This window comes from Amblyomma mixtum, chromosome 7 (assembly GCF_055824585.1).
Source record: "Amblyomma mixtum isolate Tamu chromosome 7, ASM5582458v1, whole genome shotgun sequence".
NCBI classification, from domain to species: domain Eukaryota; kingdom Metazoa; phylum Arthropoda; class Arachnida; order Ixodida; family Ixodidae; genus Amblyomma; species Amblyomma mixtum.
The window spans coordinates 103,196,638-103,221,847 of record NC_143018.1 but is presented as its reverse complement, the minus strand read 5'-3'; the positions used below and the strand labels follow the sequence as shown (position 1 = coordinate 103,221,847).

The 25,210-nt window shown below is 43.8% G+C and overlaps 1 protein-coding gene across 1 annotated transcript; it reads left to right on the top strand.

The window, feature by feature from the left end:
- Window positions 1-676: 676 nt before the first annotated feature.
- Window positions 677-24,086, top strand: LOC149337057 (uncharacterized). Its single transcript, XM_089554314.1, has 5 exons — window positions 677-811; window positions 7,717-7,853; window positions 13,270-13,356; window positions 15,593-15,692; window positions 23,848-24,086. The coding sequence occupies exons 1-5, from the start codon at window positions 715-717 to the stop codon at window positions 24,084-24,086; spliced, it is 660 nt and encodes a 219-aa protein (XP_089410440.1). The 5' UTR covers window positions 677-714.
- The last annotated feature ends 1,124 nt before the right edge of the window (window positions 24,087-25,210 follow it).

The window sequence follows — 25,210 nt, the reverse complement described above, 5'->3', positions numbered from 1 at the left end:
CGTAGCAAATGACCGGGTATACGCTCGAAAGTTGAAATTTTGCTTTAAAGCCCATATGTCACTCCATAAATTTTCGCTTCAAACCTCAGGCATAAACACAACAACAGATAAGAACTTTCGGTTTTACATCTTAAAGCGAGCATAAAGGCGCGCAATTTTTACTGGTCAAAAGCAGCAATGTTCATCTGTGCAAGAAAAAATATTCTCTTGCCGAGTCTGGTTAAGTTGACTAAGCTGGTTTGTGTTGTTTGCGTGCACGATTGCTAGTTGGTTCTGATATCGTGAAACTTATTTTTGTTCTGGGCCTGTTCACAGCTAAAGCCACTCTGATCGCAACCACTGACGGCTGCTTTGCCGTTCTTCATATACATACTATAACCACAAAGAAGCCCTGGTACAAAAATTTGGTGCGCATTTTTTTCTCAATTTCTGTTGCACTTGGCGAAAACCACGTCCCATTAGGCGCTCCACCTATGGTCTGTTATGCGAACAGCGTAGAGAAGGTCTATTGCCTACTGCTTGCTGAGTGAGTGTGTAATCTTTATCAATACGGGGAAGGCACGGTTTGGGATTTCTGTCGAGTGCGAGCGCTTCGACACCGACTGAAGCCTGCAGGACGTCGTCGTGATAAATATAATCACCGGCGCTGCAGCCACAAGTGCTTGAAAGCGGCGCAGTAGCCAAGATGTCCGGTCGGAAGCAAGCGCTCGGTGCATGCCGCAGCCAAGGCCCAGGAATGCAGCGCTTGGCGCGTCTGACCGCCGAGGAAAACGACGCCATTTTCTCCGCCTGCAAGGACCCCAAGTGGGAGGCAAGCTCCGCGCTAATGCGCCGCCATGTTGGGCTGTTACGCGCCGTGTCTTTTCAGCATGTATAGCCAAAGGCTCTGCTGCCTCATTAAGAGGTCGCTAAGTTTGGATCTTAGGCGGATACAGTGTTAGATACCTAGAGTGGGCGGTGAGACGAGAGAAGCCGTGTTTAGCAGTCTTTAGCAGAAGAATGCTAACGGTAGCATCTACTGGGGTATCTGATATACGTCTCCTTTTTAGAGCAGAACGTTGGCCAGTTGGTGGAGCGACATAGTCACGAAAACTTTGCGCAGAATAACACAAGACGGGGGGAGAAACACATACACACACACGAGCGCTCGTGTGTGTTTACGTGTTTCTCCCCCCGTCTTGTGTTAATCTGCGCAAAGTTTTCGTGAATACGTCTCCTTTTGTGGCAGCCGAGCCAAGACCACAATATTGGTAGTCACAGGTGTCCTAACAACTTGTCGAACAGTTCAAGCGTTGTGTTGTGCAGAAAAAAAAGCTACAACAGCATGGCAAATATATGACAAAATGTTTTGTAGTTTCGCCGTAACGACAGTTTTCGGTTGTTTTGTTGTATTCTTGCGCAGAACAGTAGCTCTTTTGTAGTAATTTGCAGTAGTACGTGGTACTGTAGTGATACACAAAATTCTCTTGTAACTACAAATTTTTTGTTGTTCCTACAATTTTTTTTTGTCAGAAGCATTACAGAAAATCTGTTGTGGCGATATAAACTTTGATGTTGTGCTTTTCGACTGAAATTGCTCAGTCTAATGTCTAGTTCTTCCACTTGTTTTCCACAAACGGCTCAGAAAACTCCCGAGTCTCCTCGTCATCGATTCTCATTCATCCCTATTCTTCCTCTCTATTGTGGTGCATTCTAGGACACGCGCATTGTATCGTCAGCATAATTATGTATACCGCTTTGTTCAGGCCCGCATAGAAGCCATGCGAGTTTTAATCTTTTGCATGACACGCACTGAAGCAATGTTTCGGGCTGGACAATTCCTATTGTCATTTCTCTTATGCCTTCCTAAATCACAGGGAAAAATTATACATATTTACAATGACAAACCATGCTATTTTATACAAGCTCTATTTTCGCAACATTGGTGTTTCCTTATACAGAATGCTAACGTCGTCGGAAACAGCTTTTATAGTCTACGCAGTGCGAATTTTTTGCCATTTCAAGGCAACCTTATAACTGCCTGCAATGTATTAAAAATTATACGGAGGAAATTGCCGAGAAAACCACTACGATTGAATTACATTTCATTTAAAAAAGTGGCAGCGAGATATGATGTAAAGGTTATTTCTCACTCCCATGCAAACTTTCAAAATTTGTACTATGAAAAGGAAAAAAAAACAAGTACAATGCAGGGCGAAACATGCAACGCAGTTCTCAGAATGCAAAACCAATGTAGTGTACAAGATTTTTATCAGCTGTGACAGACAGGACGTTCCTTCAACGAGAGGGCTAAGGACCACAAACTATGCGTGCGATTCAAGTCAGGACGCAACCTTGTCGAAGACTTATCGCCGACAGAACTACAACAAGTCACCCTTGAATATTTACATGAGCACCATGCAAACCGGGTGCACGTTTACACCGACGGCTCAGTGAACCCTATATCTTCTTCTGGCTCCGTCGTCATACCCGCAAGCACTACAGAAATTAGAGTTAGGACAGGTCACCGCACTTCTTCGACGGGTGCAGAACTCACCGCTCTTCGTGTCGCCATTGAATGCATCAGTCAGCAGCGCCCTCAGCGGTGGTCTATTTTCACAGATTCGAAAGCTGCCCTCCAAGCCTTCCAAGCTGCTCTTCGCCGTGGAGCCCATGAACAACTGGTCGCAGAAATTCGACAGCTACATCACTCTGCCATCAACAAAGGGCATGACATTATCTACCAATGGCTACCGGGGCACAGTGGCATAGCAGGTAATCACCGCGCGGATGAGGTCGCGCGAACTGCGCACGACGACGGCGATTTTGTATCGATCCCCATTTCGAGATCGGATGCAGCGAGCAGGCTTCGCGCACTTGCGCGGGACATCACGCTTGCCGCGTGGAATTCCGGCCAATTTTGCAATTCCCGTTTACAATCCTTGGACCCAGACCTGAAGCTCCGGCTACCATCAGGCCTACCACGACGAGAAGAAACTTTGCTGTGTCGCCTCTGGCTTGGTGTAGCGTTCACCAATCACAACTCATTCTTAATCGGTATGGCTGATAGTCCTGCATGTTCCATCTGCGGGCAAGACGAGACCATAACCCACATTCTTTGTGACTGCCCTGCCTACACCACCGAAAGGCAGTCTCTCAGCCGTGCGCTGGAGCGCCTAGATACACGCCCTTTCACGGAAATGAAGATTCTCGGCCCCTGGCCGCGGCGGTCGTCGGCGGAGAAGGCCTGCAAGGCACTGCTCCGCTTCTTGAGAACTTCTGGCCTGCACGATAGGCTGTGACTTTAACGAACAGTGACGTTTTATAGTGACTTCAATTTTCTGTAACTCTCCTTTCTCTTTCTTTTTTTTTTATCCCCTCACCCCCTTCCCCCCGTGTAGGGTAGCAAACCGATTATTATTTCGGTTAACCTCCCTGCCTTTCCTCTTCTATATCCTCCTCCTCCTCCTCCGCAAAACATGCGAGACAAAGAGAAAGGAACTATGCTGCCCTAATGTGCAGAGTACATAATTCGTAACAGCGGCTAAAGATAAAGCAGATCGCGTAGTCATGAATGCCTGTTTTATTTAGAAGACCGAGCAGAAGTGCGTCAGCACTCCTTCCATTAATTTACAGGAGGCGAGTCTGAATTTCTGGAAGGTCATCTCTAGGGGTTTTTAATGCACCCTTACAGATGCACCCTTGCACGTATTAGTTTCCGCGCGTCATCAAAAATCTGTTTCTTTATTTAATTTAAATTTCTTTAACATTTCGCACTTTTTGCTTTAGAGTTCAGCCTTTTCCGTGTTTTTGTTGCCTTTAGAACCCTTGTTATACAAATGAATCACGATTTTAGAAGCCATTCCTTCACTGTCTTCGTCTTTTAAACCACAAGTATTTTGTGTGGAAGCCTTTTACAGTCTAGTTTTTGTTATTTTTAACTTTTGCTTCAGCTGTAGGGCTTTAGCCGTTGCCGTGTTTTTGTTGCATTTTAAACTCCTCGTTGTTGACTTGCATCACGAATTTAAAATTTCAAATAAATATTTATTGCCGTAGTCTCTCTTAAACCACATAATTGTTTTGAAGAAGGCTTCTGCACTCGAGTTTTTAACATGTTTTTGGTTGCTTCTCTCTGTTACACCTTTTAGCTTTTACTTCGTTTTACTTTTTTAATCAACTTTTAGCTGTGTTATTTGTTCCTAATGAGATGGCCAGGGCTGGCCTTTTCATTAAACCTAAAAACCACTGCACTTCAACGGCTCCTTTATTGAAATTTTGTTCTGGCCCTTCCCCCTTCCTTTCTCTCACTTTTTACGTTTCCCCGGCACCTGGGCGTTCTGTCTAGAAGTTGCACAGTCTTTGCCAAAAGTAACCAGGCTGCACTATTTGCTTCTCAGTCGTATATAAAAGTTACTATGCCAGCCCTCAAGCTCGAAATCTCTGTATGGTAAGAAGAATAAATTAATAATAAATAATAATAAATTGGTTTTTTGAGTAAAGGAATTGACGCAGTATCTGTCTCACATATTTCGGTGGACACCTGAACCGCGCCGTAAGGGAAGTGAGGAAGGCGGGAGTGAAAGAAGAAAGAGAGAAGTAGGTGCCGTAGTGGAGGTCTGCGGAATAGTTTCGACCACCTGGGGATCTTTAACGTGCACTGACATCGCACAGCACACGGGCGCCTCTTGCGTTTCGCCTCCATCGAAACACGGCCGCCGCGGTAGGGTTCGAACCCGGGTACTCCGGCTCGGTAGACAGGCGCCTTACCACTGAGCCACCGCGGCGGGCTAAGGAGAACCCCTATCCTTACAATCAGACAACTTTTTGATCTTTAGGGAAACCGTCAGGGCTCTACTATACTAATGAGAAGAAAACCATGCAGGCTGGTTGCGTTTGGCGAAGACTGTACATTTGATTACACTATTCATACAATGCGCATGCGTATCTTCTGGTTGTGGTTGCTTGCTCGCCATATAACTCCTATCGTGAAGCCTTCCTGAAATAAAGTTGCAAGTTAGCACTTCTCCAGTGTATCCTGTGCCGTCTTCGTCTGTTGAGTGCCATGTACACAAGACTATATTCTACTGCATAAGAAAATAGATGGTGTTGTGGCACCGTAGCTTTAGCGCCATTGCCAGGAAAAGTTGTCGCGGAGTATGGCCGACATTGAGAGTCTGTTAAAAGCAACCAAAGTTTATTAATGCGAACGCATTAGAAGTCTCATTCAGCCAGAAACCCGGACGAACACAAAAAAAGACCATACGAAGCCTCATAATGAAACCTTAATGATATTTAGTAGACACTAAGTACTAATTAGTAAACACATATAGATAGTTAATTGCCCTTAGCTATTACAAAATCAACAATCATAGAAAATTAGCATACGTTAAATATTAGCTAGCGAAACGTAATTATTAGTTAATGTGCACTAATTAGTTCTTAGTGGACTTAACTAGCTCAAAAAAAGCGGGAATTGTATCGCATTAACCACATATGACCTTAAGTGTACCTGGTAATTTCGTTAAACTGGTAGTATGCTTTGTAATTAATGACAGTGGGACAGCTCCTTAATTAAAATGTATAAATTTTAGTCCAGCCCGTAATCGCCAATGTGCTAATCTGTGCTGAGAACGGGGTTGGGCTAACAGAACACTGGATGTTAACAACTGAGATACGTTCCGCTAAGAATAAAAAATAGTGACAATATTTTGGTTGACTTCGCTTAAATATGCGCCTCTGCTGTAGCTCATATGAGGTTACCTTTGTTTACTGGTACATGCGGGAGCATGACTGAAAATTATCTGATCGTACTGGGGTAATATGGAGCTGCGTATATTGTCAGTCGCTAAGCCTTAGTGTACTGTTGAAAGTCGACGAAAATGAACTGGTTGGTTCACTAGGAACCTGACAACAAAGGAGGACAAACAAGTGGTATGTGGCTGTACTAGCAACTGGAAACTGAAAAGTGTAGATCAGAAACATTAACAAAAATGAATGCATAAATGTTTAACTGATGACTCACGTTGAGGTGATCAAGCGATGCGCAAGGTAGTGCGCAGACATTGTTTTTCTTGTCACACTGAGGCTGATAGATGGGTAGCATTCGCTGGTGCTGTCATATACGGCGGACGCTGCGGTAATTTCACGCGTGATTTCATCTTTGTGTTTTGTTAAAATGGTTATGTTGTGCAGCCTAACAGTGTGTGGGCCGTCGAGTGGTCATTGACGCATCTTCTTTGACGAATATAGTTATTGTACACACGCCTGCAGTCATTCCGTGCTGTTGACTTACCTGCACATGGCGCTGCATTGCAGAGAACACGGCCTGGGCGCCTGGCTTGCCGCTATTTTCTTCAGGTTGGGGGTTAGCTCGCGAATGTACGATATAGCAACTGAGGGGTACTACTGGTCGCCTTCTCAGCTGCTGGTCTATGACTTGTCATATTCCTGTAGGACGCTTTCGCACGTCGCCGTCAGCAGCATGGTCGGCTAGCCAGCGCCTTTCAGCTTCCGCCGCCGCAGTGGCTCAGTGGTTATGGTGCTCGGCTGCTGACCCGAAAGACGCGGGTTCGATCCCGGCCGCGGCGGTTGAATTTCTTTGGAGGAGAAATTCTATAGGCCCGTGTACTGTGCGATGTCAGTGCACGTTAAAGAACCCCAGGTGGCCGAAATCTCCGGAGCCCTCCACTACGGCCTCTCTCTTAGCCTGAGTCGCTTTGGGAAGTTAAACTCTATAAACGAAACCAAACCTTTTAGCTTCCAACCTGCCTGTCGGAGTTTCTCCCTTTATTGTAAAGCTCTCAAGTAGTACAAAAAAATAACAAAAAATGTGAAAGGACCTTGCAAGAATATTTTTCCTGGCGGAGGTTACCAGTCCATCATTAACTTGCTAACCCAAATTTACCCGCTAACATTCACAATCGACTGTGTCCCTACTCTTGGTTAGACCTCATTCTTGATTTGTTTCTTGGTTATGATGTCCCGCTCCGAGACGCTTAAATCGCATGTTAGAGTCCTCCAAAACAAAACTGCGGCGCGGATTTCGCGTAAATTTAATTACTGTAACCAAGCGAAAACCTAATCTACCCGTCACACTGTTAACAAACACGAGATCAACTAGAGTCGGCACGAAACCCTGTCCGCTGGCCAAAGCTTTGACGCGAGTAGTTGTCGAAACGTTAGCCTACGGACTGAGCCTTCGCTGACGACTCTTGTACATATTGAGTTTCTAAGCAGCCCATTTTGTCTACTCTCTTTTCATCGTGCCAAATTAAAAAATTTTCTCGGTTATGGCAGTTCTAAAACACTGCTAAGGCAATACGAAATCCGCTTAACGCCTTCAACAGCTCTAGCACAGCTTTCGTCACTGCTGACAAATATTTAACATAAAGTAAAGGCTAAAAGGCTAAAATATATCAATCAAAATTTTTCCCTTTGGTAGTTTTTTTTTGAGCAAAAAAAAAAAGAGTAGAAACACTAAGCGCGCAGTAGAGTGAACAATAATACTATGACAAACGGAAGATATAGAAAGCGAGCATAGAACAGACGAAAATATCGTCACTATTGAATGCATGCTGAAGCACATCGAAGAGAAACGCATTTATGAGAACTAACGCCAAATACAAAACGAAGTGTTAATAATACAGGCTTGTACAAATTCAACAAATAAATCTTCGCGGGGAAGTCAATATTTTGCAGAGATTTGAAGTATTGACTCGTGATTCTCCCTTCCCACAGGTGCTCGCAATGGGCGTCGCTCAAGTCTACGTTATGAGACTGCCCCGATGGATGACGAGCGATGTGGGGAGGGCGTTGTCTGTTTCGTCAAGGACTTCCGACTGAAGAGTTACGTCATTCGCCTTTATGACTTCAATGTGAGTTTCAACACTGTTTATTTCCACAATGCGTTTCATTTATGCCAACGTTTTAGGAGGTCTGTTTGAAGGCATTATGCGGCATAGGACAAAATCTGTGGAGCGCTTTAGGGGTCAAAAAGATTCTCTGGGACACGTTCACATCCATCCTTAAAGGCTGCTAAAATGAGCTTATGAGCTGTCTGTGCTGCGCCTTTGCATGCAGCGGTTAATGAAAGGACGGACATTCAGCGATAAAATGAGAAATTTAGCCTTAAAATGAAAATTGAACGTTGTGTATCCCGACGTCGGTCATGGGGCCGAAGCCAGTTTAATGCTTCGAGAAACCATAGAGGTAAGGGAAAGCCCGGAGCGGAACTAATTTTGTTGCACCTCTTTATTATCCACAATATTTCTCATTGCACCTCAGAACCTACTTCAATGCTCTTTCTACTTCCTATTTCTCGCGAACTATCTGTTTTCTCAATGAAAACGAATCTTGTAACCTTGGGACTGATGTCTAGGACTAGCTCTTAGCTGCCACTCATGAGCTCGGTCTTAAGCAGCCACTTTCATTCGCGACTGCAGAGGTGCCCTGCAGACTGGTGCCCTGGCCTCCACCATGAACTACTTTAAAGGGAGAGTGAGGGCAAACTGTATTCGCCCTCTACGAATAGAGTGCGGCGACCTAATGACAAGCAGGCTACTTTTGCTGGAAACAGAGCTTTCGGTAAGGTAAAACGGTAAAACTTCAATAGAGGTATCAACACCACCGACTGCTCTTTCGCAAGCAGGCTGCAGTGACCTCAAGACAGGTTTTTCGGCGCGGTTAACTGAGGCCAAGCTATAGAGCCATCCACTGCCGAATGGCTAGGACGGCTCTTTTAGGGCGAAAGCTTCAGTTCACTACCAAAGCCGCAAAAGGCGATTGATCGCTGAAGCCAGACATAGGATAAATGGATAAATATTGCCACGATTGGGATTCGAATCAGTGGCGCCGCGAACAGATCAACTCCGCTGGCCATTAACTAAAGGGGACGAGTTGAGGGTGCACTGCTGAGAAGCGAAGCACAGGGGACGAGTAAAGCGCGCCCCCACAACGTATTCAAATCTGAATTGAGGCTCCGCGTATAGGTGCACAATATATATATATATATATATATATATATATGTGTGTGTGTGTGTGTGTGTGTGTGTGTGTGTGTGTGTGAGGAGAGTTTCATCGTTTGCAGATTTTTGTTTTCAAAAGTGTGAAAGATACATCGGTGGGGTCTATGCAGGTAGATTGTACAGCAAGGCAGACAATATGCATGTGGTAGAGAACAATAATTAGACGCTTAATCCTCGCACACTACCTAATCAAAGTCCTTATTTTTGATTTTAGAAAAAAGATTGCATTGCCAAAATGAAGGTCAAATATGAGCCCAATTTTTATATTTTCTTTATCGGCAAAGTAGTTCGACACATCAAACGTATAAATGAAGCAATTCAATGTTCGTGAGATGGTTTTCCAGCGTTACATATTTATAAAATGGCGCCGCTCCGCAGTGTATCACCACTTATCACATTAGTTGCTTCTACGTAATAAAACACACAAACAGCGCCTATATTTCTTGCGTTAAAAATGCGAGCGACACCATTTATAAACGCGCAACGCGGGAAATCTAAACCAAGGAGCTTTCATGCGTGTTTTTGACGTGCATATTTAAAATCACATCGCCGATAAAGAAAATTTAGAAACTGGGCTGACCTTAGATGTTGACGGCCTTCAATCTCGCGTTACAACCTTGCCCCATAAAATCAAAGAAGAGAAGTTGATCAGCTATTTATATTCAATTATTCGTCTAATTTTTTAGCTCTATCAGGTGCATAATGTCCGCCTTGCTGGAGAATTCAACAGCACAGACCTCACCAACGTATCGCACGCACTTTTTAATATAAAAATCGATAAACGTAAAAAAAATCGCCGATTATATATGTATCTATGTCACGTGGTGGCGATAACGCCGTCGACAATGGACGGGCAGAGTGGCGTAGAAAGAAAAGTCTCTATTGAGCGGACTTGGGCCCACAAAGAACTGAACAGCCCGACGGTGGCAGTAGCAGAGATCCTCGGCGCTCGTCGAACAGAATCCCTGACGCTCTTGGCTGCGCTCAACTTAAAGCTGGCAAGGACACTTGAGACAAGACACCATTAGGGACTACAACAATCTGGAACAATGTGAAAGCAGTTGATCCTAGTTGTGATAATTCGAGAGAAGTGTGGTTGCTTGGTTTGGTTTATTGGCGTTTAACGTCCCGAAACAACTCAGGCTATGAGGGACGCCGTAGTGGAGGGCGCCGGAAATTTCAACCACCTGGGGTTCTTCAGCGTGCACTGACATCGCACAGCACACGGGCCTCTAGAATTTCGCCTTCATCGAAATTCGGCCGCCGCGCCCGGGATTGAACTCTCGCCTTTCGTGTCAGCAGCCTAGTGCCGTAACCACAGAGCAACCGCGGCGGGAGTGAAGTGTGGTTGCATCTCGTGTCAAAAACAAAAGGATAAAGGCGACTTTGAGCGTGAATAAACGCAGAGTATAAAGCTTGGAGGAAATATCAAAACATGCTTTGATTTGCTTGATTTGATTCACTTTTATTTCTCAACATTCATACAAGGCATGCTTGTGAAAACATCTGGATCCCTAGCTAAAAGCTAGTTGGGATCCATGCAATTCAGTTTCAATGTTGAAAATTGCAGGCACAACTAAAATTAATTACATACATATGAAAGCTCATGAAATTAGAAAGGCATAAATGGGTACATAGAGCAACAATATTCAGAGCACCAAGCCTCTTTTACAAACACATACAGACGCACAAAAATGCCTGAAAAGAAAGTACTCCGGCTTCACTCATTGTTTATAATATTTCTTCAATGACACAGGAAAAGTTTTACAATGTTTGAGTTCACTTGGAAGCTTGTTCCACAGCTTAATACTAATATGGGCCATCCTTCTTTGTCCATAGGCATTTTTCGTTTTCAGAAGAATGAAGTTTCTATAAGTGGCGTTGCGAGTGCATAGTGGTGGGGTACAGAATAGCGATGAGTGTAACGGGTAATTGTCTTTAAGGCATGCGTGTATTGTCAAGACAGTTATGTATTCAAGTAATGATTGTAGTGGCGGTATACCCATCTGTTTAAAAAGAGGAGTAGCGTGGGCGTTGTATCTTCAATAGGAAATGAATAGAATTGCCCTTTTTTGCAAGACTTTTGGAGACTATGAAAGAAGCGTCACATAATTTGCAACTAATGCACTTAACATGCGAGTCTAGCGGTCGAAATGAAAAAAAAAATTAAGTCTTGAAAGATGCCTACAGACATCAAAAAGTGCACTATTCTGCTGCTCTCACTGATTGAGGAAAGTACCGTGGCTGACAGAGTGAGGCCTAACTTTGTGAGAAGAATTTCAAGATAAGTCCTTTTCTGGATTGCGAACCGCCGGCAGGAGAAGCACATTGTAATGCTCTAGCGATTTATATTTAATGTACGATTCAGAAAGATTTGTAGGTGTTAACCCATATTGTATGCATAAAGATTTAGATTGAGGTTCGTGGTTCGCAAAAAGAGTCACTGACACATATCTCCAGGCCGCGTGAGCTTCAACGGACGAAGGTAGCTGCATTGCTAGCTGGTGGCTTGACACGACACTTGTGCAGGTAAAAATTAGGCACTGTTTTCGAATATTTAGCAGTCAGAGAAGGCGGTTGTTGGCAGACATGGTACACGTGCGTCAAGATCTGTTTTCGTGCGTCTTAGAGACTTTTGTCCCAGGTTTAAACTAACATTCCAAGGGTTTAATGACTGCTGGTGATCCGCGGTAGTAAGAAGTGCTTCACAACTGTGGGCGGATATGTGTTGGTAACACTGAGAACAGAACACTGCCAAAAGAATAAGGTAACGCAAGTCATACATTACATGTGCACTAGCAACCGAATTCGCCAAGCTACTAGTCACCTTGGCCAATTAATTCTTCCAGGTTATCATCTACATCTTCCCTTTCTTTAGATGCTGTTCTGAGCTGAACTGGATAGCATAGATAATGGATGCTGATATGCATGCAGCGTGTGCTGCATGAGGTTGTGTAAGTGCAAGGTTTTAAATACGCAGGTGCTCCCCTGTTACTCAGGTGAGTGTGGGCATGCGCTGCTATCTCATACGCCGATTACTGCTTCATCTTCTTCCTAGGGCTCCTGGATAACACAGATAGCCTAGGCTACGCAGCAATGTACGCACTGTGCCCTACACACGTTTGTGCAAATTTTGCCCACCCTGTGTGTATATATAAAGGGTGTTAGGGTGTGCACCTAGGACTTTGTATATTTTTTAAAAATTGGGTTTTTGAGCTAGAAAAGCGCATTTTTCGCAATAACATTGTCAGCGGTGTAGTATATCAGAAACAGTAAAGACGTGCTAACTAGCAGGCTTGTTACCTAGTATTGAATAGTAAACTTTTAACTATCGATGTTTGGCTGCTTAATTATTAAGAGGCATGTAGGCCACTATAACTAATTTCCATACAAGATTTTAGAATTTCATTTTGGTTCCGTTTATGGGGCTTTAACGTCCCAAATTGACTCAGGCTATGAAGGACGCCGTAGTGGAGGGCTCCGGAAATTTCGTCCCCCTGGGGTTCTTTAACGTGCATTGACATCGCACAGTACATGGGAGCCTTTTGCGTTCCGTCTCCATTGAAACGCGGCCGCCGTGGTCGGGTTCGAACCCGGGTACTCCTGCTCAGTAGACGAGCTCATTAACCACTGAGCCACCGCGGCGGGTTTTTAGAGTTTCGAAAGCGTCGTTGCCTTCGGCGCTGTGGCCTAAGAAATTCTTGTTGCGTCACGTAAAAATATATGCGCTTTCGAGAAGATTGCACCCCTTTCCAATGCAAGTAACTTGTCGAAATAGCCAAAATTTGTTGGGTCACAGCCCCGAGGGTAACCGCGTTTTCAAAATTCTAAAAAACTGATATTGATATTACCGTGGGTTGCACGCCTCTCAAACGTTTTAGCTGTATTATGATATAATGGACCGCCGAAAGTGCCATGCCAAGAAAGCTTTCTTCTAACTTAAAAAGACGATTTTTGAAAATTGTGTGAAGTCTTAGGGGAAACACCATGTATATATGGGTGTTACTCATTGTTATGTAGCCCTTTGTATTGGTGTTATTCAAAGCTGTGCGGAGCTGGAACGATGCTGAAAAGTCAGCCGACATGGCAGAGCGGTCATATGAAGGCATTTATTAAAGTGTATGCTGCTTATAACTTTTGTATAAAGCGGATTTCATTGGCGTAGAAAATCCTTCTAAGTGAGCTTTCATGGAGAACAATATTTCACGCTATGAAACATTTCTCCATTCCTGAAGACTTTTGTGAAGTCGCACGTTTTTTCTTACAGGAGCACAAATTTACCTGGGAGCAGGAGTTCTTTCCTCAAAGCACTTATGAAGCACCTCTTCTCCGCTTTCACACATTCGAGTCACAAGTAAGATTGAATTTCCTGATCTCTGTGCTAGTTTGATTTTCATGCTTGCTGGAGCTGCTCTGAAAAATTATTCAGTGTTCCGGAAGAATGCTTGAGCATATTATTTTAAATCTTTTTTACTCATTGTAGTTTTCTCGTGAAAGAAACCAAAAGGTGCCGTGAAAATGGGCGTCCTCGCACCAGACTGGGTAGTGCACCTCGATGAAAATCACTTTATCCGCAGACCTTCCGTCGACAGACGATTTTTTTTTGTTTGCTATTGAGATTTTTGCTATCGTCAAAAGCGTTCCCCATCCGAGCTTTATGGCAGTCTTAACTGCTCAATGCCAGCGATAAGAAATATTGGAAAGAAAGATTTTGCTACACATCGCAACAATGGAGCTTCAGTGTTTTGATAACAGTACGTTACAATTTTTCAATGTTAAAAAAAATTTTTTCCAAGAATGTTGGACATGGAGAACAGAAAGGATAACACTCACTGCATGCACGTCTGACCTTGCAACAAACAAACAAACAAACAAACAAACAAACAAACAAACAAACAAACAAACAAACAAACAAACAAACAAACAAACAAGCAAGCAAGCAAGCAAGCAAGGAAGCAAGCAAGCAAGCAAGCAAGCAAACAAACAAACAAACAAACAAACAAGCAAGCAAGCAAGCAAGCAAGCAAGCAAGCAAGCAAACAAACAAACAAACAAACAAACAAACAAACAAACAAACAAACAAACAAACAAACAAACAAACAAACAAACAAACAAACCATATACATGTGTTAAAAAGGAAACGGATGTTCTAAACTGAACGCTCTCTTGCCCAAGAGAGTAGAAAATTCACTAAAATCAAAAGAACATTACTTCAGTGAGAGCGCCCCTAAATGCATTTATTGATGAGGGCCGTTGAGTTACATTAAAATGATGTCTCATTCAAAAGGCCCGGATATCAGTACTTTACGCTTTGTCATCGTAATTAGTTCTCAACTCCAGTACCCTGTAGATTATTACGAAGATTATCCCTGTAGATTATCGTGAGTTACTGCTTTGTACGCTTGTTCGTAGTTTTTAATGTTGTTTCTAATTTCTTTTTATGAGGAAATTGCAAGCTTGCGCTTTTAAAGCTGGTCTACCCAGAATCTCACGCAGCTCTCTTACAAATATCGGGCGCTTTCTCTATGCTTTAATTGTTTCAGGGCTCTCATTGATTTTTTGTGTCATTAAGATGTTTGCGATATTAGAAGAAGCACTAGTGCCTCGTATCGGAACACAGTTGATTACTTATTTGATTTTTTAATTTCGCAAGATTTCTACCTCTCAGGACAGGTTTATTTTCACATGATCGATATGTGACCTCCACGAAAGATAATCATGGAAAAACTCCTAAAATTTGATGCAATGTACGGTGGATCACGTCATCATGAAAAGGGGAAAAAGTTATTAGAAATACAAGTATTACAAGCTTTATATTTTTGTATTTTTTGTAATTCATTTGTTGCTGGTCATTCGTGGAGTTCACACAGCAAATTATTTCCGTCTATCTCTAGTTTTCATAGAGTTGTGCCAGTAAAGGAAACGTTGGAGTCGTCGGAATACACGAATTGTCTTTGTGTGTGCGTAGAAGAAATCGGTCATTCTTGTAAGTGAGAAAAATAGTGCCCACTACATGGTCGTTAATAAATGTATTAGATCTAACGAGGTTGTGTTAGAATAGAATGGATGCGCTTACGTAGATGTCAATGAGTGATTATTTCTTTATTAGAATATATATTATTATTTACTTGCGAACTATTTTCTAACTTTTAAAGAGCTCCAGTGCACGCCCTCGAATTTCATATTTGGAGAGTTTGATAAGCGAGGATTTGACACAATCAAATTCTTTCCTTTTATGAAAGAATATTTTAAACGTAAATTATTCTTATTTACATTCTAGAAGCCTTTATTTTGCATGCAATATAGCTAACTCTTTTCACTTCTTTTAAATGAGTACTGATGTTGTGAAAATAATAATTTTATTTACATAAATGGTAAGAGTCTTGACGATAAATAATGCGTTCTATAACTTCCGAAACATCTACCTGTGATATTTGCCGGAATTGTTGATATCACCCTTGGCGTCACTTTTGTGATCGACATGTACCCTGGGCTGTTAAGCTCATTCGGGCCGGAACAGTTTGTCTTGGGGCACACAATTTCATACATGACTGCGCGGGCACGGAATCATTAGCCTACTTTCTTTTGAGGGCCGTCATGGACGTATCAACTTTGCGTTTGAAGACGAAGCGGTGGATTTCAAAAATGCTGTGCAAGAAAAGCTGCGAAATGGGAAACTGAGGTTAGAAGGTAAGGAATTAACACCCCATTCTGAGGTATTCTCTGCGTCACAACATCAAAGGTAGATTTTGTTAAATTAAATATTTGTTTTGAACACTAGCCGATACCTGATTGGATGGTCAATAGCTCATGTTGGGAGCAATTAAAAAATGGAACTGAAGTTGCATTGAAGTTATTCCTCTGCACAGCCCTGGAAGCTTGCTGAACACTTGTGTTATAGATTGTTGTAGCTTCTTCATCGTTTGTACTGGTATACAATAATAGTGTAACTCTAGGCTGCGTTCCTAGAGCTCTGGGATAATTTTAGTTTACAATATATATATATATATATATATATATAGGTTGCGAAAGCGTGAAGTACTAGACTGCTTATAAGAATATATAGCGAAGTATACGCTTCGTTAAAGGAAACATATTTATTAAACTCGACGTTTCGATCGGAAGACCGATCTTCTTCATGAGTGATCAAGATCCTGAAGATTGGTCTTCCGATCGAAACGTCGAGTTTAATAAATATGTTTCCTTTAACGAAGCGTATACTTCGCTATATATATATATATATATATATATATATATATATATATATATATAATGCAGCAAAAAAGGGGAAAATCTTGGCACGGTATGTAGTAGTAAGAACGTAGACCAAAGTTTGAAACGCTTGAAACAGTTTATTGACGTTTCGACCGTGGAACGGCCTTCGTCAGACTGACGAAGGCCGTTCCACGGTCGAAACGTCAATAAATTGTTTCAAGCGTTTCAAACTTTGGTCTACGTTCTTATATATATATCAACAACATAATCAAGTGTAGTGTAAGATGGAAAAAAGAAATAACCCTGCATTTCTTACGAAAACATATTACCATGACCAAGAAGAATTTTGCTGCAGTGAGGAAGCGAATGCACTGTTAGGTAAGTAGGCAGTTCTTCCTGAGGCTACTTGTTCTCCGAAAAAAAGTTTTAGAAAAAAGGATGTTCAATATACGTGGGTCTTCAGGCAAACCACATCAATTAAATGCGCAATCCCTCTGTTAAGAACAACGATCAGACTAAATAAATGTTAGGGTCGGTTAATACGGGTTTTTTATTTGTCTATTTTTTATATATTTTAACCGAAATGCTTTACTGTGGTGTTGGAGTGTGTGCGCTAGCCTAGGCTGGCCTAAGGAACTAATGTGCCAAAGAGCCTATTGCGTTAAAAAGAAAATAAAGAGCCATAGCTTGAACTCATGGGATCATTTTGCCATCAGATTCAAGTTTCTGCTAATTCGAAGGTTGCAGGTCCGATCGCGGCCGTGGAGGGCGTTTTTTATGGAGGCGATAAGGAAGCAGCTGTTGCGATTGGTAGCAAGGCAGTGACCGCAGGTCCTGACCACGGAAATAAAGTAACTAGAAGAATAAGAATGGAATTCAGTGAATTTGGCATGTACTCTCAGATAACGAATGGTAGTATTCCTGAAGAGAAAAGTATAAAACAACTGTATCTTACCAGTACTCACCCTTGGGGAAAAAATGCAGAAGCTAACTGACGGAAAGGGTTAAACGTAAGGACAACGCATATGCAAAAGGAAAATGGTAAGTGTAACGATTAGAGACAGGAAGAAAGCGGAGTGGGAGAGGGAACAAACACGGGTTAATGACATCCTAGTCGAAATCAAGAGGAAGAATTGGACTTGGGCAGGGCATGCAATGCGAGGGGTTAACGAACTGGATTCCCAGAGTAGGCAAGCGCAGCAGGAGGCGGCAGAAAGTTAGGTGGACGAAATTGCACGATTCTGCCTCTTTTATAAATTATATTACAATTTTCCTGATCTTCGTGACACATTATTACTAGCTCCCATCAGAACATCGCGCCGCCTGTTTAACCTCCTCAGCATTCAACGTATACATGGATCGACCTTGGCATTTAATAAATCTTTTCTTCCAACTGCAATAGAAAATTGGAACCTGCTACCCGACTACATTGTTAACGAGCGCGACACTACTAAATTTCGACAGGCATTAATTAATCACTGTACTGAATAAAAGATACTTCTCAAACTTCACCCAGTTACACTTATTCTTTTTCTTGTTGTTGTTGTTACCGCCTAATTCAGCCGTGCGCCCTTCATTATTGACCAACGTTGCATTGTGATGTATCGTTTTTCACTTTATTGTATTGCATTATGTTTTGTTGTATTAACGTATTATTCTCAGTTGCATTTGCTTTGTCCCCCCCCCCCCCTTATGTAACGCCTCAACAGAGGCTTTTAAGGGTAAAATAAATGATGATGCTGATGAGATTATGAAGTTGGTGGAGCCTCGTGTTCAACTGCCACACACTCGCGCTGTTCATTGCACGACGTCGTCTTGAACGCCAGGTGGCCACCAGAGCGAGCGAACGTGTGTCGCGTCGGCTCCGGAATTTTCTACTCTTTTGTGCGGTTTTTCAAAGACCCATGACCTGAAAGCTGCTGCAATCGGTTCGTAAACTTGTTCCACATCATTTTCATCCACGTCTCGGGACTTTCGAGCCCTTTTTTTGCGTGAAATTTTCCATTATTGCTCCGAACGCGGGGCGGACGCCTCGCTTGGCCACGCGCCAGGCATAGCTCGACCACGGAACGCCTTGACCTAGCCCAGGCGTAACCACCCGATTCGTGCAACGCCATGACCTCTGTCGACGTCGAGCGTGCCTGCAGCAGCATGGCTTACCAAGTTGAAGGGGAAGACATCCCGCCCCAAGAGTTCAGGTCTGTTCACGCCCCAAGAGTTCAGGTTTTGTTCAGGTCTAAGGGGAGAAATATAACAGTAAACAGAAATATAGCGTTATACTCTATTCCGATTGAAATTGTTCCTACTGTTAGAACCTTAGGAGTTATTTTTCATGAAACTTTAAACTGGGATTATCACATCAACTATCTAGCAGCAAAACTCTCTCAAGTTATTGGCCTCATATATCCCAATAGAAATGTTCTACCCCGAAAGGTTATGCTGGCCATTTATAACACCCTGTTCTCCTCAAGGTTAAACTACTGTCAGTTAGTCTGGGCATCTACAACAAAGGAAAATGTACAAAAGCTTCATATACTGCAGAAAAGGTTTCTTCGTACAGTATAAAATTTACATAGTCGCTTTCACACATGAAATATTTTAAAAATACAATGTGATGCCTATTACGACAATGTATGACTACCGACTGAGTAAGCTTTATAAACAGGAAGTAAAGAATGGTGGTACATTCTTAAAACAGTTAGCGAATCTACAAAACAACACCCCGAGTCATGCCACTCGTTACAGCGAATACTGGATAGTAAAAACATACCGCACAACTTATGGTCATCAAACATTGCAAAATCAGTTGCCGAGTATTGAATAAACTGAATAAAGAAAATGCACAATTACAAATATATCCATTTAAAGAAATCAGAAAATACTACATGTCTAAATGATCATGCCTGATTGTCCCTGACAATCCGAAATTACACTTCTTTTTCTGTGACCGGATTTTTATTCTTATTGCATTGTATCCATGCTATTTGCTCTTGTCGAGTGAACTGTAATCTTGACTATCTTTTCTTGCCTTACTAGACTACAACCGCCTGTGTATTTTGTTCTTATGAGTTCATAGAATTGATCTGTCATTGTTTCATGCCTTAAGCCACGGTAATTTTATGTTCTATCCATCATGTTGTATGCTCTGTTCTATGTTCTTTCTATTAATTTATGCCGTATATCACAAAATTTTATGTTCTGTTCTGTATAGAAAATGCAATTTATTTATCAGGGTGTACTGTGAGCTGTACTGTCTATAGCATCTTTTTTTTGCATATAAGCATTGACACTGTACTGCTGCCAAGTGCATGGGGGCTTGCGGCTCTAGAATATCCATGCCACCCAGCGTACGCCCTAAGCGTGGTGTCACACGACCTCAAACACAAGGCTTCGGCCTCGATATGGGCAACCACCTCTCTTGAAGCGGAAGAGGCGCCCATAGCACTGGCCATAGCATCTTCTACTGCCACACTCATAATGAGCGACTCCAAAAGCGCAATCAGGAATTTTGCAAAGGGACAGATCCATTCTGCCACCTACAAAATTCTCCAATCAAACCCCCACGATCCCAGACCAATTCAATTACCGTATTTTCCGGTGTATAAGACGCGTTTTTTTTTTTCAAAAATCTTGCTGGTGCGTCCTATACAAGGGAGCGTCTTATATGCGAATTTTCCGTTTTTTTTTTGCGAGTTCAGAAATTACTCAGGTTCATGTTCAAGCTTTTTTCACCGAAAAAATATTACTACCAATAACGCGGTTGTAACATGGTTAATATTTCAATACGGAGACCGCCGTGCGCAACTTTTTTAGGTGAACTTTATCATGAAACGGCGGGGTTGACCACTTCCGGGATCTTAAATACGCGGCCGTTTCGGAGGCCCCAAGCAAAGGTAATGTGAGATGCCAAAAGATGGCGACAGTCGCGCTTCTCGCCATTGTCAAGACAAGCCTAGAGAAGCCGATGTTTTTTGCTCTTTCCTTCCTCCATGCTTTGCAAGTACGTAGTGCGAAGAGAATGCTTCAGACGTGTTGCCTTTTCGATAGCGCATCCGAAGGTGAAGACTGTGAAGGTTTTATGTAAAAATAAATTGTTATGGACATAAAGAGAGTTCTTTCGCTTTTTTTTTCTTTTGTGCTAAAACGTGGGCTGGTATGGCGTGAGTGTTGTCTTTTTCGATCACTTAGCGTTGCTTAAGAACCTCTCACACGTACGGTGCATTTTGCGATGGTCGCATAAGCATGTTTAATTAAGCCTCACTAGCCTAACTGGGTAAATTGGGGTGCGTCTTATACACGGGTGCGTCTTATATACCAGTTTTTTCAATGACAGCCTGCATATATGGCGGGTGCGTCTTATACAAGGGTGCGTCTTGTACACCAGAAAATACGGTAGTTTGGGTGCTAGCCCACGCAGGCAACCCCGGAAACGAGGAGGCGCACTCTATTGCTCGAGCGTACGTCAACCGAGCAGGCCGAACAGTGGAGAGGGATTGCGCGCGGGACAGACCAATCACCTACAATGAAATCACTCTACACTACAGAGAGGAAAGGCTCACATATCCACCACCACACCACACCCTCACGAAGGAACAGCAGACTATATGGAGGCAACTCCAGTCCAGAACGTTTCCTTCACCGGCCTGTCTGGCACTAATACACCCGGATCAACACAAGCCCGAATGCTCTCTTTGTGGGGCTCCGAGAGCAAACTTTGAACACATACTCTTCATATGCCGAGAACTCCAACCACCATCTCGCTGGAACCTCACAGACCTAGAAGGTTGGGAGATCGCGGTCTCTAGCTCCGAGCCGGCCTCACAGAAGAGGCTGGTGGAATGGGCGGAGTAGGTCGCCAGAAGTCATGGACTGATGGCCGCCAACCGGGATTAAGAACCAAGCCAACCAAACCTCCCCCACTTCCTTCCCTTACTTGGTTCATCAATAAAGTTTTTACCTACCTACCTACCTACGTCGTCTTCATCGGATATAGTCACGAAAGGAAAGGAAACAGGCCTAACGGGCTCAACGGGTACATGGACGCCTCACTCGCAGTTTGAGCTACGTGGTGGTGGTGAGAGAGAGATGTGCGCTGCATGTGTTGGCGTCAACAACGTTGTGGTAGAAACTCGGCACTGGAGCAATAGGCCCCCGCCGTTCATTGGCTTCATTGGCATTGACAACGTTGTAGAATCCGCTAATCTTGAGGAAAGGAAAGGCGCTGTTGGGACTGGGAGTCAGAGCCAGGAAACGGTCGAGGCGACGGTGTGTCAAATGACTTTTATGTACAGTATGTACAAGGGCTTTTACATGATACAAGGGCCAAGAGCACCAAGGGGTTAGCACAAAGAAGAAGGGCGGCCCCGGCGGCGAGCGTAGCTCCGGTGTGATGGCTCTTCTGCTGCCCGTCTGCTGCTCGGGTTCAGCGCGGCTCCGTTTTTAAAGCCGCCGGTGTCCGTTGCGGCAGCCAGCCGTTCAAATCCTCCAATCAGCTCACGGCACTGGCCACCGTTCAAATTAGACCAATGGTCGAGAGGCGGCCGGCCGTTGAAGGCTGGCCGGCGAAGCGCCGCAGGTGTTTGAGCCGACGGAGAGGAGGGGGAGGAGGAAGGGTCCGTGCCAGGCGCCGGCGAGGCGGATGATTCACGCTGCAAGCCGCGATATGTCCGAGAGAGTCTGGGCCTGCTTTGAGTGACGGTGGGTGCGCAGCGCTGGTTTCCAGAGATTTCAGCCAGCGAAATGTGGGCGCCGGCACAACAGTGCATAACTGGCTCCCTGGGTTGGTGGACAATCGCGCTTTCAAGTGCGTGGCGCTGGTGTCCACCTGCAAAAAACTGTGCTTTCGCACAATGTTTCGAGCCTACCAGTGCCAGATCACCAACGAGGAGAAATTCTAGAGGCCCGTGTACTGTGCGATGTTACTGCACGTTAAAGAACCCCAGGTGGTCGCAATTTCCGGAGCCCTCCACTACGGCATCCCTCATAGCCTGAGTCGCTTTGGGACGTTAAACCTCATAAACCAAACCAAACCAAACAAGATCACCAACCATGTTCTACTAATGTTTTGATCTGTGGGCCGTGTTGACAAAAGACGACACTGAATAAAAGTAGATCAATTATATAAACTATAAACTCTCTATTAAAGATGAAGTGACAATACACACCTACATAGCTCTCCCGGGTTCTTATATGAACAGCTTTTTCGCCTTTGCAGTCAAGTGGCGCGCATAATAAATCATTACATTTTTTTATGGTAGGGTTTTTGAAGTGCTGATGCATGGGGCAGCTGATAGAATGAAAAAGGCTCCCAAGGTTTTTCGAACTCAGCTCCTTCAGGTGGTCCGAATAACTACTGTACTCACTTGTAGCCACCAACGGCGGCCGCCCCAAGAAGCAGAATCCTTCGAGAAACCTGGCTAGCCTTCTTCATTCGGTAATCGGGCGAATTTGTAATTACCACGATAAAATGAGATACAATTTTTTAAAGCCGCCCTGGAGCTTTCCAGGTGACACATTGGAAAGCCGAAGAAATTGTCCATGCTACAAAAATCGAAAAATTTATAGGTGTATACAGCATTGTTTCTCTTTTAAACGCCCCCGCCGCGGTGGCTCAGTGGTTACGGCGCTCGGCTGCTGTCCCGAAAGATGCGGGTTCGATCCCGGCCGCGGCGGCTGAATTTCAATGAAGGCGAAATTCTAGAGGCCCGTGCACTGTGCAATGTCAGTGCACGTTAAAGAAACCCAGGTGGTCGAAATTTCCGGAGCCCTTCACTACGGCGTCCCTGATAGCCTGAGTTGCTTTGGGACGTTAAACCCCAGTAAACTAATAAACCAATCTTTTAAATGCAGTTGACCATGTGCGCTTCTTCCGTATATGTCCTCTTTCTTTTAGTGTCGTTTTAAAGCGAAAGCTCTTCTTTACGACCAAAGTTGCGCAAGCGATTCTTCGCTGAAGCCTGACCTTGAAATGACCTTGTTAGTCGAAATGAACAAAATGACTGGGTTTTGTCCCCGCGGCGGCGCTAACAGATCACCACCGCTGGCTACTGCACGAGAGCAGCATGCTATCGCCGCAGCCGATCACGCATAAACTACAACGCACTCTCGCGCTGTGCATTGCACGACTTCGGCTTCATCGTCTTACCTCTGTGCGAAAGTAACGAAAGGAAAGAAACCGCGCCTTCAATCGCGCTTTCAGTTACATGGCGTTGGTACATTCAGTTTACATGGCGCTTTCAGTTACATGGCGTTACCTGCAAAAACCTGCTTTCGTGCATTTTTTCAGGTTTCACAATGCTAAGCAACCAGTAAATTTTTTTGCCAACGCTGCGCGCTGCGAAAAAATGGACTAAGACCAGATAGCTGAATTAGATGTCTGACTGAGGGCGTCCAGCTACGCTGACGAGAAGAGCATGCTCCACTTTGCGCATATGCTTTTATGCGTCGTAATCTCATAATAAAAACAGCTGACTTAAGATCGGCACTTTTTGAACATGAAATTTACAAAGCACTTCAGGCAGAGCTTGTTAAATTTGAACAAAAATGCTAATCCTGACTGGAAACTGCGGCCAGATCGGCAGCATCGCATCGAAGCGTAGCCCGGTCGGCGAAAATGTGCATCTTTTTGCAGGCATGCGAAGAGCGCGCGAAAATTTTCTGAAGCAGAGGCAAGCACTGCAGCAGTCAACCATGCCGCTGCCACATACCAACGACAGCCATGGGGATCGATATGTCTACACGAAGACCGGAGACTTAAGTACAGTTCCCCTGAGGACACTTGCCCCGTTTGGTGACAGTGCTTCGAAGCAGGCACAAGCTCGACCAAGACTACGACTTTTTGCAGGTCAGAAGTTGTGTATATCCACCTAGTCACTGTTTTTGTTCACAACGTTACGTTGCTGCCAAACACATTCTGTCGTTCACACCATTTTCGTCTGAAAAGTGGCTGACTGATGCATGTATTATATTACGCTGTCGACGGGTAATAACGGGGTTGAGTAAGAAAAAGAAAGAGACCATTTGCTTAAGGAGGAAAGGCGTAAAGAACTGAAGGAATTGATTAAGGTCTCGTTAGCAGTGTTGCGGAACGTGTGACGATGTTAAAGATGTAAATAATGAACTAAAAGTACTTAGAGACGAAAACAAAGGGAGACTGAAGCACTTTTTTTGAAAATCAGGCTGGCAGCGGCGTCCTATAATTTTTCACGCTGTATGCTCCAATATCGCATCCAAATAAGGCAAAAACAAGCGCGAATTACGTTTTTTAGCAGAAATATGCGGCAATATGAGGTCGAGACGACACTTTGAGGACTGGAGAAGCTGCCGATGCGGATCCGGCGCTGCGTTGAGTGCAGATCGCAGCTTTCCGTGTGGTTGTAAAAGCGAATACGGCGACTATTTTTTTTAGTGACCTCCGAAGAAAAGGATATTACAGTTTGCTCATTCCACGTATCGCCTGAAACCCAAAAAGACACAAGGAAAAAATTCTACGCCTAGCACAAGCATACGCCAGCGTCAAAGACGCGATGCAGACCATGCGTAAAAGGTGCCAGAACAACCTCGGCGCGTATTCTCGGAAAGGAAGGGGTGCGAACAATACTCAAGTCAATTGCCACCACCGTACTCCTCCTAGCTCGCCCGAAAGAGCGTCATCCTAAAGAAAAGGCCCAAAGCGCTATGTACAAAAAATCCTATTCTCAGTATCCGGCGTTGTGTGTTGGGGAAGAAAATATTTCAAGGAAACGATGAAGCAGCACAAAGTTGATGTCACAATTAGAGAAGAGCAGTGGCCAAGCACTGTTCAGCAGGTGCCAGAAAATATTAATCGCTGCTTCGGAAACGTTCGCCCTTCCTAGATTTGCAGTTTAGGTTCAGTGAAGTAGTGGCCAACTATTGTGTGTTTAAAAGCCAAGCTAGCTGCAACTCGCCCGCTGCCACAACTTGATGAAGAAACCGAGTAAGTTTGCGAAAAATCGTGTTTTTTTGCAAAAACT

Excerpts from the sequence above, each read along its gene's own strand:
- LOC149337057 (XM_089554314.1), top strand. The coding sequence starts at position 715 with ATGCCGCAGCCAAGGCCCAGGAATGCAGCGCTTGGCGCGTCTGACCGC. Across the intron at positions 812-7,716 it reads GCAAGGACCCCAAGTGGGAG|GTGCTCGCAATGGGCGTCGC; the intron begins GCAAGCTCCGCG and ends CCCTTCCCACAG. Across the intron at positions 13,357-15,592 it reads TTCACACATTCGAGTCACAA|GGCCGTCATGGACGTATCAA; the intron begins GTAAGATTGAAT and ends CTTTCTTTTGAG.